The sequence below is a fragment of the Limulus polyphemus genome, unplaced genomic scaffold, assembly GCF_000517525.1.
Source record: "Limulus polyphemus unplaced genomic scaffold, Limulus_polyphemus-2.1.2 Scaffold1732, whole genome shotgun sequence".
NCBI classification, from domain to species: Eukaryota; Metazoa; Arthropoda; class Merostomata; order Xiphosura; family Limulidae; genus Limulus; species Limulus polyphemus.
The window spans coordinates 65,611-81,218 of NW_013667342.1; the positions used below are offsets into that span (position 1 = coordinate 65,611).

General features: G+C 33.8%; 1 protein-coding gene across 3 annotated transcripts in view; it reads right to left on the minus strand.

Moving 5' to 3' along the window:
• Nucleotides 1-15,608, minus strand: part of LOC106464744 (nostrin-like) — a 52,169-nt gene that overhangs the window by 23,424 nt on the left and 13,137 nt on the right. Inside the window, exons 1-3 of one of the 3 annotated variants that reach the window (XM_022392534.1) lie at nt 12,576-12,788; nt 5,340-5,420; nt 3,913-3,975 (exon numbers count right to left, since the gene is read on the minus strand). In XM_022392534.1, the coding sequence (XP_022248242.1) occupies nt 3,913-3,975; nt 5,340-5,420; nt 12,576-12,595 (164 nt within the window). In that variant the 5' untranslated portion in view covers nt 12,596-12,788. Of the gene's footprint in view, nt 1-3,912; nt 3,976-5,339; nt 5,421-12,280; nt 12,415-12,575; nt 12,789-15,608 lie in introns of those variants that run through there. The other 2 variants (XM_022392535.1, XM_022392533.1) reach the window with 2 other exon arrangements.

The following is a 15,608-nucleotide window of genomic DNA, read 5'->3' on the forward strand; positions in this document are numbered from 1 at the left end:
CGTGCAGTAATAAAGTTAAAAAAAAAACAATCGTTAGCGAGACAAAAGAGTAATATAGTTTTTCAAGCACATATCAAACTGGTCGCGGCAAGTTTGTAGCTTCGACTTGGATACACATACAGTGTGTCAACATGAACAATCGGATTTCTACCAGAAACAAAAATTACAGTCACTAAGTTCAGTGTCTTTATACCTTATTTGGTTTATGCGCCGTTATCTTGTCCTAATCACATACGTTTTTTAGGAAAACTAGTTTTATCGAAACTCGGTTAGATTATCAAGAGATATGGCTTACTCTTTCATCGTATCTTCAAAATCACGGGGTATGAATTACCATAACATTAACCATACGTTTAACTGATCTAATCAAAACAATTAGACACTGATATTCCACTTTTAAGGAACCAACGATTTGCAGATCTTAAATGGCATTAGTATTTTATGGAGCATTGTTTCAATCAACTCCAGAAATTAGCGAGTTAAAATTCAAATAACGTGAGGTATACAGGTCACTTGTTTGTTTCTGTGCGCAATGCTGCACAATGAGCTTTTTTCGGTGTGCCCATATCGGGAAAGGATCTCCGAATTTTAGCGTTATAAGTTCTCATGCTTACCCCTGATCCACCAGGGGTGATGGTGAAGACACACAAATTACTAATAACATATAGTTTGAATGCCACATACTTAACTGAGCGGCTGTATTCATGTAAAACTTTTTTCTGTTCAATTAACCGACGATTCGTGTTTATTCATCTTAAAAAAATATCAAAAGCTTACACTTTATGTTTCATTATGTTCGTTTTTGTACCCAATTTATATGAAAAAGAAGTTGTTGTATAGCAAAAGCTCTAAAATATTTAGGAAAGGCTAGCGCAGACACACACACACCGTTGAGTTTTAATACCTTTATTATTACCACATTCAAACATAAACTGGACATTCTCAGATGCAAACATGATTTATTTGAGAACTTGTTGTATTATCATTATTATCCACCCATTTATCTAGTTACCAGTCTAGATATATGAATATCAAAATTCGTCGAGGTGGGGTATTGACTCGTCCAACATTAGACTTGGCACATGGTCAATAAAGACTATTGTTGTTCTGTCAATGTCGGCCACTTGAAAAAGTTCAGCAATTCAACTGATAATTTTGAATCAACTCGCACTTATTTCCAATTTCTAAATTACTCCAGCAACAACAAAACGTTACAGTCGTAAAGGTGGGTTAACTTGCAAACAATAACAACAGCAAAAAAAAAAAAATATATTTACATATTGTTACGCCTCCAGTCGTTAATTAATTTTCCGTAACTTCGTTCAGACGAAACTTTAGCGACACAAGTCCTTTCTTAAATGAAACTGGTTTATTCTTTCTGAATATAACTTTACGATACACTTAATTTCAACAGTCGCTCTATAACAACACTATAATTTCACGTCTCACGAGGCAAACAATATTTTGTCCGCATACATTCAATTACTCATTACACTGTTGTCCCGTCACGTTGTGACCATCTTATATATACCAGACTAACATATATCTAGTAAATGCTAGGGCATTCTTGAAGGAACAGGATATTTCTGGAAATACGTGGCGTGATACTAGTCACGTGACCTCGCTGACCCAACAATATTTACTACGTTTTCACAGGCTTGACAATGTGCTTTGCCTTGTAGCTAAGGCCTGGTGGTTAGGGCGCTCGACTCGTAATCTGCAAGTCGCGAGTTCGAATCCCCGTCACACCGAACATGCTCGCCCTTTCAGCCACGGAAGAATTATAATAACGGTCAATCCCACTATTCGTTGGTAAAAGAGTAGCCCACGAGTTGGCGGTATATGTTGTTGACTAGCTGCCTTCCTGTCATTGCTAAATTAGGGACGGCTAGCGCAGATAGCCTTCGTGTAGCTTTGCGCGAAATTCAAAACAAAACCAACCTTGTAACTTACATGTATTTCCCTCCCTATCTGTTTAGTGTTTACGGCAATAACTCGTATTTCTTGTCATTATTAACACCTGCCACACGAGCCAGCCCAGCATCTTTTAGTAATAAGCCTAGGATGATCAATAGGGGGGGGGGAGGAGTCATTCCGAAAACCGGTGATTTAGGGTTATCTGTATAGACGTCAATGAATGAAGCTCGGCACAGATTCTAAAACGAAAATAAAGTAAATATCAATGAAAACATGAAATGATGAAATGTATATGGATTATGCTGCGATGATACCATACTGGGCATTATACCATCCTTCTTATATGTACTCTTCATTGTAGAAATGGCATTTTTAATTTGAGAATCGCTAGGGACATCATGTAATGCGTCGTACATTCAACTTTAACAATGCATCTTTAGGATTTACTGTGCCGTTAGTCTCACAAAATATTGAAACTAATGATTTCTTATATATGATTCCAATCTCCCTTTTTGAAGACAACGATACTATTGTGCCCATTTTTTTATGTTTCGCTGTCAATGCAATAATCAATGGCCCGGCATGGTCAGGTGGTTAGGGCGCTCGACTCGCAATCTGAGGATCGCGAGTTCGAATCCCCGTCACACCAAACATGCTCGCCCTTTCAGCCACGGAAGCATTATAATAACGGTCAATCCCACTATTCGTTGGTAAAAGAGTAACCCAAGAGTTGGCGGTGTGTGGTGATGACTAGTCTTACACTGCTAAATTAGGGACGGCTAGCGCAGATAGCCCTCTGTAGCTTTGCGCGAAATTCAAAACAAACAAACACGCAATATTTAACTGACGGATCTCCGATTCAGCTAGTATGTTAAAGCGATTGGGATATCTTCTTATAAATTCTTCCCTCACCCGACCTGGACCCACGACTTAGCGTAATCGCTACACTTAAACCAACACATTCACTACCCTATGTAGCATATTTCATTGCTAGATCGTTTTACTTTGCATTTACAAGTTAACTTTGCCATGTTGGCTCTCATGGTCTTGGGTCTAATTTTCTTTTTGTCTAATCAAAACAACCCAAATCTTTCCAGAATGATTCATTTTTGTTGATTCACATCAAGATGCCGGGCTGGCTCGTGTGGCAGATGTTGAGTATTCTTTTTCAAATAATGAAAACACGTTTATAAATTTAGTAAAAACACAAAAAGCCTTCATATATTACTTAAAATTTTACGACTTAAAATGGAAAACCATGGAAAGAAAAAAAAGGAATGAAACTTGGGTATTTCGATAAACCTTTACATCATCCATTCGTCTTTCAATGAATGGAACAAGATTACAACTAGGCTCTACAATTTTATATATATACCAGTGAAAACAAACTTCACGCTTTATAAGATTTATCTGAAAACCATAAACACAAGTGAAGAATTAAATACTCATTAAAGATAAGGCAAAGTAAACATCATTACGTCCTATTCAAATTGTTTTTAATTTTAATTTATACATATAGGAACACTTCTAAATATTCTACTAGCTTTATTTTTTATGTTTGTACACGGTGATTAATTTCTTCCAAAAATATGTCCACCGGTGGGGCAGTGTTAATTCCAAAGACTTGCATCGCTAAAATTCGGGGGTCGATTCTCCGCGGTGGACATAGCAGATAACTTAATGTGGCTTTGCTTCAAATCAAACAATCAACCAAACAATCCAAAATATTTTAATTCTCTATATTTTGGCTAGAAAGCTTTCTTCTCTAGAGTCAAGTCAAAATTTATTTTTAGTGTAGTAAAATATTTTCCTATTATCCAACATTTACTATGTATGTACTATAATCCTCGTGGACGGATAACTGTATTTGATGAATGAACCTAGTAATCCACGAGCTACATCGTGTGTTGGAAGACAAAACATACTTATTTATATTTGATAACAAATCCTATATTGTGATCAGCTGACAGCTTCATTACAAACACAGTAGCATACCTGTGTAGCTCAGATTCCTGCTCCATCAGCATGGCCACTTCTTGCCAGGTGTCCGAAACGGTTCTGAAAAATATAAATGACGAAATAAATGCGTGTATCTAATTTTTTGAGCTCGATACTCCATGAATTGAATATTGATAACTTGTCGAAGAAAGTATGTACATGAATGCTAAATGTTATCATAGATTCATTTGACATTCTGTACGTACACTGTTTACAATAATACTGAAACATCACCATTTTTTCACATTGTTCACTCAAATATAACACTTGTATTGTTTAAAGATCTGTGCTCTGGTTAGGCCCAAAAAATGATATTTTTAGTAGCCCTCTCTCTATCTGTTTCTTTCTTTTCTTTTTGTAGCAACTCAGTCAAGCAGATTAGCAATCTCTTAGACTTTAAAGTCTAAAAACAAAGTTTAAACTTCATTTGAAGACCAAGTAACTCCGTCTCGACTCAATTCTAGAAAATAAAGTTTATACTTCACCCTAAGACCAGGTCACTCCGCTTAACTCAATACTAAAATATAATAAAGTTTAGGCTTCACCCTAAGACCAGGTCACTCCGCTTAACTCAATACTAAAATATAACAAAGTTTAGACTTCACCCTAAGACCAGGTCACTCCGCTTAACTCAGTACTAAAATATAATAAAGTTTAGACTTCACTCAAAGAATAGGTCATTCTGTCTTGACTCAAGTTTTAAAAAAGAAAGTGAGATTTCACTTAAAGAACTGGTCACTCTGTCCTGACTTAATTTCTATTTACATTTTAGCAAGCAATGTAACAGTAAACCATCCGAATTAGGGTGATTCTCATGACACATTACTTTACTTGAATTATTTTTATCTACAAATTTGATAAGTAAAATAAAAGCTGCGCAATCAGTTTTATAAAATCTATATCAAAGCCTATTTCACTATATTTAAGCATGTGATATATCAATATTAAAAAATAAAACTTTCAGTCATAGTGCCATCAGTTGACAACCTCGTCCTATAAAACAAGTCTGTACATTTTAAGTAACCTTAATTAAACTTTATGACAATCAAAAACTATCTTCAGTAAATATAAAATAAAAACTGTCTATATCCATGCATTCGTTTACAATAAGTTTACAAGTATATAAGCAAAAAATAATAATTAATTAACCTTCCAAATCATGCTAATTGAGTGAGAGTAAGGGTCCTAAACTCGGTTTGAGAATGTTATAATCGGAATCAGTGTTCAATAAATCAAAAATTAAAAAGCACACTACTTACTACAAAATAGTGAAATTTTCCAAGTTAAATTAGGCCCAGTGTACCATGTTAAGATGCTAATGAGAAATTTCGTTAGTCAGTGCAATGTTCATCTTATTTCTAGGCAAACTTTTGATATCCTTAAACTTTGTAACTTTGTTTAACGTGGCACAGTAACATGCTTACCCACGAACTTCACGAGAAGCTTTGGCTAGTTTAACTGATAGTCTCGCCAGTCCTTTGGAATATGTTGATTCTAGCTCCGATCTATAAAAAATAAAACTTCTTGCATGAATTCTGGAGATTCGGGTGTAATTTTATACATATATTAAATAAACAAATGCAATACACATGTCATATAAGCATAATTACGGCAGAAAATAAATAAAATTACACTTTTAGTACTGTGTGTGTAACAGGTCACTTCTAGCCATTAGTAATAACTTTGGGGGGTAATTTAAAACGTTTTTGTTTGTTTTAAATTATGCTCATACCTTTTTCACCAGTTTCTGGTGAGACAGGTATGACATATAACTTATATAAACGTGCTAGGTCACATTCCATGAAAAATAACATAATAATATTACATATTCAAAAGGAAAGTCAAGGCTCGTATTTTAAAAAAAAATTGTGTCAAAAGATATCAAGAACAACATTATTTGTAATACCCTAATACCCAAAAGTTGAATCTTTCATCATATAGTTGATTTCGTATTTCTTTAAAAAACAAAAACTATAGGAAACAAGCAAAAGTACCCGTCCTCAGTGACGGAAAAAGTTTAAGTTAATATACCAATTTAAATTATTTCATGGACTTTAAAAAGGTTAATTGTGTTGTACTCTTGGTTTCACTCGCGGCTAAAGCTCTGAGCTACTTATACCGCCCACCGTAAAAAGTAATTGTTGAGCATTTCAGTCATGCTAAGAACTGCTCAACAATAACATACGGTAAATCTGCATTTTTATTCTTAAGTTACGTCACATTTTGAAATGTGAATGATAGTGTGATTAATTCCTAACAATTTAGTGTAGAATATCGTGCTTGCGAAATAAAATTTGGTATATGACGTTCTCCCGTCATTTCAAAAGTGAATGTTGAGCTTTGTCTGCGTGCGCAGCTTTTCAAACGGGAAATAGACGAACGCTCGGCCAGACACCACGGTTCGCAATATACATATAAGATTGCCACTTGTTTATTTATTTATTTTATTTACATGTATGATGCCAGTTATACCGGGGTAATAAATTTGTTGGCTTTTAGGGGCAAGAACCAGAGCTTTTACTTATACTGTTTTGTACATAAGCGTTGAGCCAAGCAAATTCGCAATCAAGGAAATCTCTTCTATAAGTTATCGTTTTGTGGTCACCTTGATGTTCACTTGAAAACCTGTTCTTTTTCCCCCAAAGACGATTTCCAATTCAAATGAGACAATGGTATTTTAAGTTTTCTGAGACATATCACACATTTTTTACGAAACTTTAAATACAAAAAAAAGGGGGCACTTTTGGCATATCTTTTAAGGGCTTATCGGTTTACGTGCCGGACTGTGTATCCAGAAGCCTGTAATTTGGGTCCTGCTACTGACAAAAAAAAGCGCCCCCACACTTTAGAAACGAGTTACGGTCTTCCTTTCATATTTGTTTAACATTGTATAAAAATTAAATCACGGATTGGTGGTCTTTCGGAGTTTTCTCAGCAGCTTTCGTAGAGAAAAAAATACTACAAGTAATAGATGATAAAGGAGCAGAAAGTCATTAGTATATTTTACAAAGTATGACTAGACTATTGCATGCATAATATGTATCACACAATCGTAATGCAAGCACGATACACGTCTTCTTTCCGGAAAAATAAATCATGTTTTTTTGGTTCACTGATTATTTATAGTGCGTGTGAGCTACTGAAGTATGGATTAAATCGTCACGTAACAATCCAGAGGTCAATCAACTAGAATAAAGAACCGAAATCATCACATATATACATCCATTGTCCTTCAGTGAGTTAGCAGTAACTTTACGGACTTACCCACTAAAATTCGGGGTTCAATCCCTCGCGATGGCTGGAGCACTAAATTCAAAAAACAACAACTTTTTTTTAAAGGCTAACGTTATATATAGCTTTACATCTAGGAAGATCAGATGGAACTGGGTTTATGTTTATTATAATATGGTATTCTTGAATACTCTTACTAACTTCAAATAAAATATAATTGAGCACCCTAGTCGTTAATGTTGTTGCACGAATTAGATATTAATGGAATGTAGGGCTGGCTTTAGAAATTTGCCATATTCGAAAATACCAATTACAGCGAAGATACAAAATTGATAATTAAATACATTATAATCAATATTGCTTTTTAGTTTCCTTATTTAACATTATCTACTCGTTGTAATGTGTTTTATAGAAATGGCTTCATTAACAAATAACTTACCTATTTTATATTATCAGCAATTATTAATACTGCACATTTCAACATGACAATACTCCTAGCTTACAGTAGTGGTATCCAAACTTTTGTCATCCACGACCCCCTTTAATAAATATGTTTTCTTGCGCCTCATTTTTCTTAATGAGTGGAAGAATTAGTTTAGTGAAGAGATGTAATACACAGATACACATTAAGTGCTATATGTGTGGTAGTAATTACTTATACTTTTGTTCATATATTAAAACGCTTCACTTTACATTATTGCATTATTGATTACCCTTATCGCCACCCTCCCAAAAGACCACTTACACCCACTGGGATAAGGGGGGGGGGAGCCACATACTATGGGAAACGCTGCCTTACAGCATTTCTATTTCATCTTTATTCTCTTCTTGAGTCTAATTTGAACTAACCATTGTGTACAAAACATTTGTTTGTTTGTTTTTATCAACAGGCCTGTACACAGGTTTCAATATATTTTATTAAGCTTTTGCTCATACATTATTATAATTTAATTGAATAAGCCTAGTCCACAAGTAACAGGCTCAAACATAACTCTGTGTATGTGTGTGTGTGCATATATCAACGTATTACTAAGCTAAAATCGCGTAATCTCTTGCTCAGACTTTAGAATCTACAGTACGTTAACACACCACAATGTTTACCATTTTCGACTAACTGTTCCCTTTCCTTGACTGGGCGGCTTAACAAGGTCACACATTATATCTCGACTGGCAGGTAATACAGGAAAAAACTGACTAACGACACATACATCAAACCCGCTTTTGACGTAATATATATAGCTTTTACTTGACAAGCCGATTCTGTTAATCAAGATTCTCAGTACGAAGACTGGAACAGTGTTATCGTTTTTATACAACATTTAAAGTTACAATTAAAAATCATTTGCACATCACTATGTCGAGCATTAATTTTGACATATCGTGCATGAGATAACCGAGATGTGGTCTTAGATTTCTTTGTTCCTTTTAATTTCCAGGCTTACGACGATAAAAAATCGGGTTTCGACACCCGTGGCGGGCAGAGCACAGATAGCCCTTTATGCAGTTTTGGCCTAGTTGCATTCCCTCTAGTCTTTCACTAATAAATTAGGGACGGCTAATGCAAATAGCCCTCGTGTAGCTTTGCGTGAAATTCAAAACAAACAAACTAGCGCAGATAGCCCTTGGGTAGTTTTGTACGAAATTCAGAAACAAACAAACAATACTTCTAATTTCCGGGATTAAAATGGCGTTTTCAACTAAAAGACTACATAACATGCTTCACGAAGTATGTATTTTAGTGTAAATCATAATTTCAAACGACCTTAATTAATACTACAGTATATAAAAACCACCGTCTTACATCATGAAATTAACGATAACACAGACTTGATAGAATAACTGGAAACATAATTCAACTGATATTTCATTACAAACCCGTAGTTTTTGTTGTTGTTTTGTTTTTCTGAATGCTTATTGTTTAGTATTATATATAACACAAAGACGTCCTTAAGATTGCCTGTAATTACTAGGAATTTGTTTTGAACCACATGAAATATTTAATGGAATAAAAAAATCAAATAGAATCTAGCAAGAATTGTCAAATCATATTCAATTCCAAGGGCCCCCAGTGGCACAGTGGTATGTCTGCAGAATTATACTGCTAGAAACCGGGTTTCGATACCCGTGGTGGACAGAACACAGATAGCCCTTTGTGTAGCTTTGTGCTTAATAACAAACAACAATTCTAAGAAACTGATTTACGATAAAAGTAAAAACGCACCCTGGGTCAGAGTTTACAAGCATAAATAGAGAACATATCGAATGCGATACAAGAGTTAATTAGTACTTCCTTAGACACACACACACACACACACACACATATATATATATATATATGTATATATATTCAAAGAAATTATGCTACTGTTACCGAGAGTACGTCCTAGCGTCAACAGCTTCCTGAGGAGCTAGGCAATGATAGATACGAAAAAATCAAAGCGTGTTTTTTCTACTATAAGTTATTTTACAGAATAAAGAGATAAACAAAAGTCGGTCATTTCCTTTAAATTTCAAATATATATAAGGAGTTAATCGGTGACACAAACTACAAGTGTTTTATCTACCCAAAGGATTACCAGTTCGTGATTTATCTTGTAACTATTATTCAGAGTGAACTTAAAAGTGGCTCATGGAAAATGCCCCAGGTGTTTGATACACTATAAATGCTTTTTTTTTAAACCTACGTTTGCAACGCGTATTTAAATAAAAAACAGGGTATACAAGTCCAGATGATACCGACATCGTGACAAAACCAACTAATAATGACGTTACGTAGATAAAACACGTTCCATTCAAGACCCATAACCAAAAGGAATGCTATCTTATATAGAAAGCATACGGAGAGTCAAGCTTTTCCAAATGCGCGATTATCTAAAATCAAACATCTTCGTGTAAAATACCGATATTATAGTTTGTCAGAATAATCATCTATGAGTCTTCTTCGGCACAATACATTTGCAATATTACAGGATAATGAATGAGAGATTCGAAATGATCAAGTTTTATAATATCTAACAATGGTACACGACACATACATAATCTCCAATGATACGATGATCGGGAATGCACTTGAACTGGTGTATACTAGTTTATTGGTGTATGAATTATACTATACAAAGTTACACAAACTACAATCTGTTACAAGTATTATTCTTACTTGCAGACACTGTTGGATTAAAACAAATACGAAGAAACAACAAACCCTTGGAGGTACTTATCGAGACCACTAGTAAACTAGGCAACTTTTACATTTTCGATAGGGACACTTGCCTTCCAAAAACGTAGCAAATAAAACGAACAGAAGTACGAATGTCCAAACTGTATCTAAATCATCTTAGGCCATTTTCAAACTTTGATTATATTGTGGTATTTGAAAGGTAAAGTTTGTCTTTTGCTGTTAAAATTAACTTCTGATTAAATCAAGCTACCTACACAGATCAGAACTACAAATATATAGCAAGTAATAAACATGGTTAATTAAACATCATGTCCAAACTATATTGCTTATGATTATTAGAATGCATTGGTTCATCATTTGGGCACCCGCGCTGTTAATATTGTTACATGAATTAAATATTAACGGCATGTAAGGCTGGCTTTAGGTATTTTGCTGCTCTGGACAAGATCTAAAATGTGTGGATCCCCTGCACAATCTGACAGTTATCATCGGTAAACATAAATGTAACATTACACGAACAAAATGTCGCAATTTCTAGTAAACCTTTGCTTCAGTACACTATCTGTGTCTTACTTCGAACTATTTACATTAGGAACAACTTGATTTTGTTCATATTTTTTAAGCTGCAGCGGTGTAAAATACTTTTTCGTGATACAGTTTAATAAATTTAATAGATGCTTGCTTTATGTCTCATTACCTTACTGTGCCCATGAACAGTTTATATATCAGTAAGACGCAACAAAGGATGTAAAGCGAGGTAGCCGAAAGTAAAATTAACATAAAAACTTTTGTTGATTCTGCTGCCCTAGGCAATTGCCTACACCGACTCCTGCTAAAGTCGGAACTAACGGCATGGAAGACACGAAGTAAACAAAAATGTGTATGTGTGTATAGGGAAAATTGCTATACATGTGTAGCAATAATTACTCAAGTAAATAAGGAATAAGATAGACATGAAAGTTTGATAAATTACACATGAATAAAATGCGGAAGTAATAAACAAATCTTAAGATTTAATTAAAAAAAGAGAAAAATTACAAGTTAGAAAAAATACAAAAACATTTGAAAATATTGACGTGGAGTTCTGAAGTTTAGGCAAATGAGAAGACAGCCCTGAAAATAAGAGATACAAAGTACTGATGTCACAGATGATGAGATCCCAATCTCAGATCAAAGCAACGTAGCATATGTCACAGAACATCTTATAGCTATGTTATTAATCGGTGAAGATGGCAAGAGCATTCATAACACTGACCAACCACAATTGTTTTCCCAGGATAAAATTTATCGGGTGTAAAAATACTTTCAGGAAAATATATTTGGTCTTTTTTATCACATACAGTTTTCAATATATATACATAGTTGCAGGGGTTTATAAGACAAATTGTTTATTTAGTACACTTAATGCACAAACAGTAAGACGCGACAGTTTCCATAACAGTAAGACGCAACAAAGGATGTAGCCGAAATTAGAAATTAACATAAAACTTTTGTTAATTCTGCTGCCCTAAATAATATAATAAAAAATTGACAACAAAATATTATATGCATTTGTCAAACAGTGAAATGTCTTGAATGAATGTACAGGATGTTCAGAAAAAGATGCTCTAGTATTAATTCGTTACATTTACAGAACTCGCTCGCACCATACGTATATATCTCACTGCATACCTTAAAAGCAAATGGTGTAACCAAGCTGCTTTGTTTGTATTTTGATTTTAACATAATCAGTAAATTGCTTGAGAGTATATTGCTTTGTTTGTAATTTTGTTTCAATAGAATTATGATATCCCAACCAAATGACTTTCTACGTAGACAAAAATAAATGCTTGGGCCTCTGGTAATCTATAAGCGATAGAAAATTTTCATTTAGATTTTTTTACATTCAGGTTAATAGGAACAATGAACTTCACAGTATCTTTTGTAAGAGAGTGAAAAAAGTAAAAATTTGTTTACCTGTGTTATTTATCCAGTTTCATTTCAGAACCAAGGGAATACAAATACTTCTGTGGATTATAATGATATTAATACTTTAACATCATTATAATCCACAGAAGTAAAAGTTAACTTGGTGATTACCGTTTAGGATATATTAGAATGGATTTAACATTCCTTGTTTGAAAATGTAAAATACGAAACTGCCATTCGAGAATGAAGTTACAATTTCATAATCAAGTAATCATCCTATAGAGTTACGGGCCGGGTTTGCCCTGACTGTGAATACGAAGGTTCATAATTCGTGTCTCCTTACCGCAAAAACTCGCTCATCATTTTGGAGCCATTCTGGTCAAAACTCACTATTGGCGGTAGGTGCCGTTTACTAACTGTCTTCCCTTTCTTCACATAGGTTCGAAATAGAGGCAGCTGTACACAAGACAGCCCTTGTGTAGCTTCTCGCGAAAACAAACAAGCCTGTTACGTTATATAGCAGATGTAAAAATGGTGTATGCTACATGTTTTTATCCATTGTTCGGAACGGCCAGTTTTAGAAGGGCGATGGGTTGCATATTTACATTACAGAAACAGCTGCTTTATACACAAGAGCAAAACTTCTTATTACAATGAAAAAAAGACTATACTTTGCTACACCTCTATGAAGCTATATTACAGGGTCACCACAAATTTTCTCTGACTTTCCTGGCAAAATTCCAAAATTTCCAAACCCACTCACGTGCACGTACGACACGTTGATATTTCAACTTTTCCTCATTATTCTGCCTAATTAACACCTCTTCAGTTTTCAATATGGTTAAAACTGTAATGAATAAAAACTCTAGAATATAGTAGTAATAATACAGAAAAAGATCTTCAAACAAATACATTTCAAGAAATGTTAAATTTTTATTTATAAAAGAATATTTGACCGAATCTACCATCAAATATAATTAATTGGATAATAATTAAAAGATAACAGAAGTACAGAATGACTTACAAACATTATTATGTTAGAATATAACTCTAATTGGCATGATTGACATGATTACGCGAGTTTTGGAGATAAAATAAAAAAGAAGGATGGGGACAACTTTTTCCAAATTTCCAGACCTTTCCAGGCTAGACAAACTTGTGCTGACGGGAAATGGCTTTGTTTGTAACACCTTTATTAAGAAATGTATACCCAAACAGTTTATTTTGAATTTCACGTAAAGCCCCAAACGGTTATTATGTAAAATGTAGAATACTAAAGTATTTGATAATTTGTAAACTTGTATTTGTCAACATTATTACCTTTATTATTAGATACACTTGTTGATTTATTTTGTTTTATACTAGTTGAAATACGGCTATTTTATAAAGTATCACGTGTGAATTGTTAATTTTTCTTTAAAGGACTGTTTTTGGATTTAATAGTTCTTATAGAAGGAATACAAAGATTTCATACGTTATATACGTTTAAGATCCACGTATATAATGCTATACTTTTAAGTAATGTTTTTCTTCTCTTCAGTATTGGAAATGTATAATCTTAATTTCACTTCTGAATTAGAAGTAATTCATAGCTTTTGAATGTTTTAATACTCTGGAGTGTTTATAGAACTTGCAATATTTATTTAAAAAAAGTATACTGTTGACATAGAAATGTTGTCATTGCTAAAATATTAATTAAATGGTAGACATGAGAAAAAAAAACTGCTTGTTTTATAATCTGTTTCTTTATAAGTACATAAATTACTCTTATATTTTTAGTACATATCATTTTATGTTCAGTGTTTTAATAACTACATTTTGTTTTTAAATGTACAAATCCCATTAAAACAAAACGGAAACAATACTCAATCCAGACCAACATTTTTTTATTCTGTTTACTTTGAAAGCTAGTACTATTTATAACTGGAGTTACTGTGAAAATTTAAACGTTTAACATATATATATACTAGATGTACTTCCGCAGGGTCCCTGAAAGTGTTCTGTTACAAGAGTGAATTAAATCAAAATCAAGAGTAACGAACATTTTTATTTCTTGTTTTTCAAAGTGTATATGTCATGCTGTGTTGTAGCCTACTGAGTGCATAATTCTTCTCGTGATTCATTGCATGCGCACGTTCTACTGACGTAACGACAGTACAAATTCCAACATTAAGGGTCCCTTATGTGACGTCATTTTAGTGTCTACTGACTGACAGACAGATGTCACATCACTTCGGCTCCCCCTTTCGGAGAACAATTGATTAAGAATTATTATTTTCTGACTCCATGACTAAATATTCCATATATATTTACCTTTAACATTTTTTTAAGTCTTTCAGGAAAAACTCATTATACCAAAAACAAGACGAAAGTGAAACATTTGGTGGTTACATGAGAACCATATGGAAGGATTGCTAATTTGTTTGGTAAAATACTATACATCCTTTTTTTCCCATCACAGAGAAATATCAAACATCTACTTTTTACACCTTGTGCGTTGAAACTTTACTATTACATGTACATTCATGGTCCGATTACAGCGGATTATCGTTCACTGATGTGTATTATATTAACATCTGCAAATGAAACTGAGTGAAAAAGGCCTTATTTCTGAAAATTATCACTCTCCTCATAGTCAATAAATTACAAAGAATCAATAGGGCGTGGGCTAGTAAGCTGACACGACTTAACTACCTACACAATCAAGACAGGTGTGGAACGAGAACAGAAGCGCTCGTGCATCCCTGACACCCATGACTAATCAACCAATCAAACTTGCAACTTGTTAAAGAAACCTTGAAATCATTTGATCCTCCATTCTTGTTCACAAGACTGTTGACTGGACTACTATTGTGATCGGTGAATAAACAAGTGGACAAGAGGTGAAGAAATGGAGGGGAGTGAATTGGTATGACTTGCATACTGCGAAAGCGGTCATTGCCATTGCCCAATCACGTAGACGTATATATAAACACTCCACGACATTTCAGTTTATATCAGAAACAGACTGCTAAACGCATCATCCAGAACTGCGGAACAACACACAGGGGAGTAAACTAATTTTTTACATTTGTAAAATAAAACAGGTAAAACAAAAGAACCTATTTGGTTGCTTGAAAAAGAAAAAAAAACAAAACAAGCGCCATTTTTTAACATTAATAAACAAATTATTGGAGTTGACTGAATTCTTACTATTAATATGCATTACTAAATACAAACACAAGAAATGTTAAAATAATCATTTAACTTCACAACATATATAAACTTAAATTCGATGACGAGGAACTCACTTTGAGACTAATAATGGTTGGAGACGGCTTGAATGGATAATGAAGAAAAACTTTAATATAAGTTTAACATAACAGCTTATGTTAAA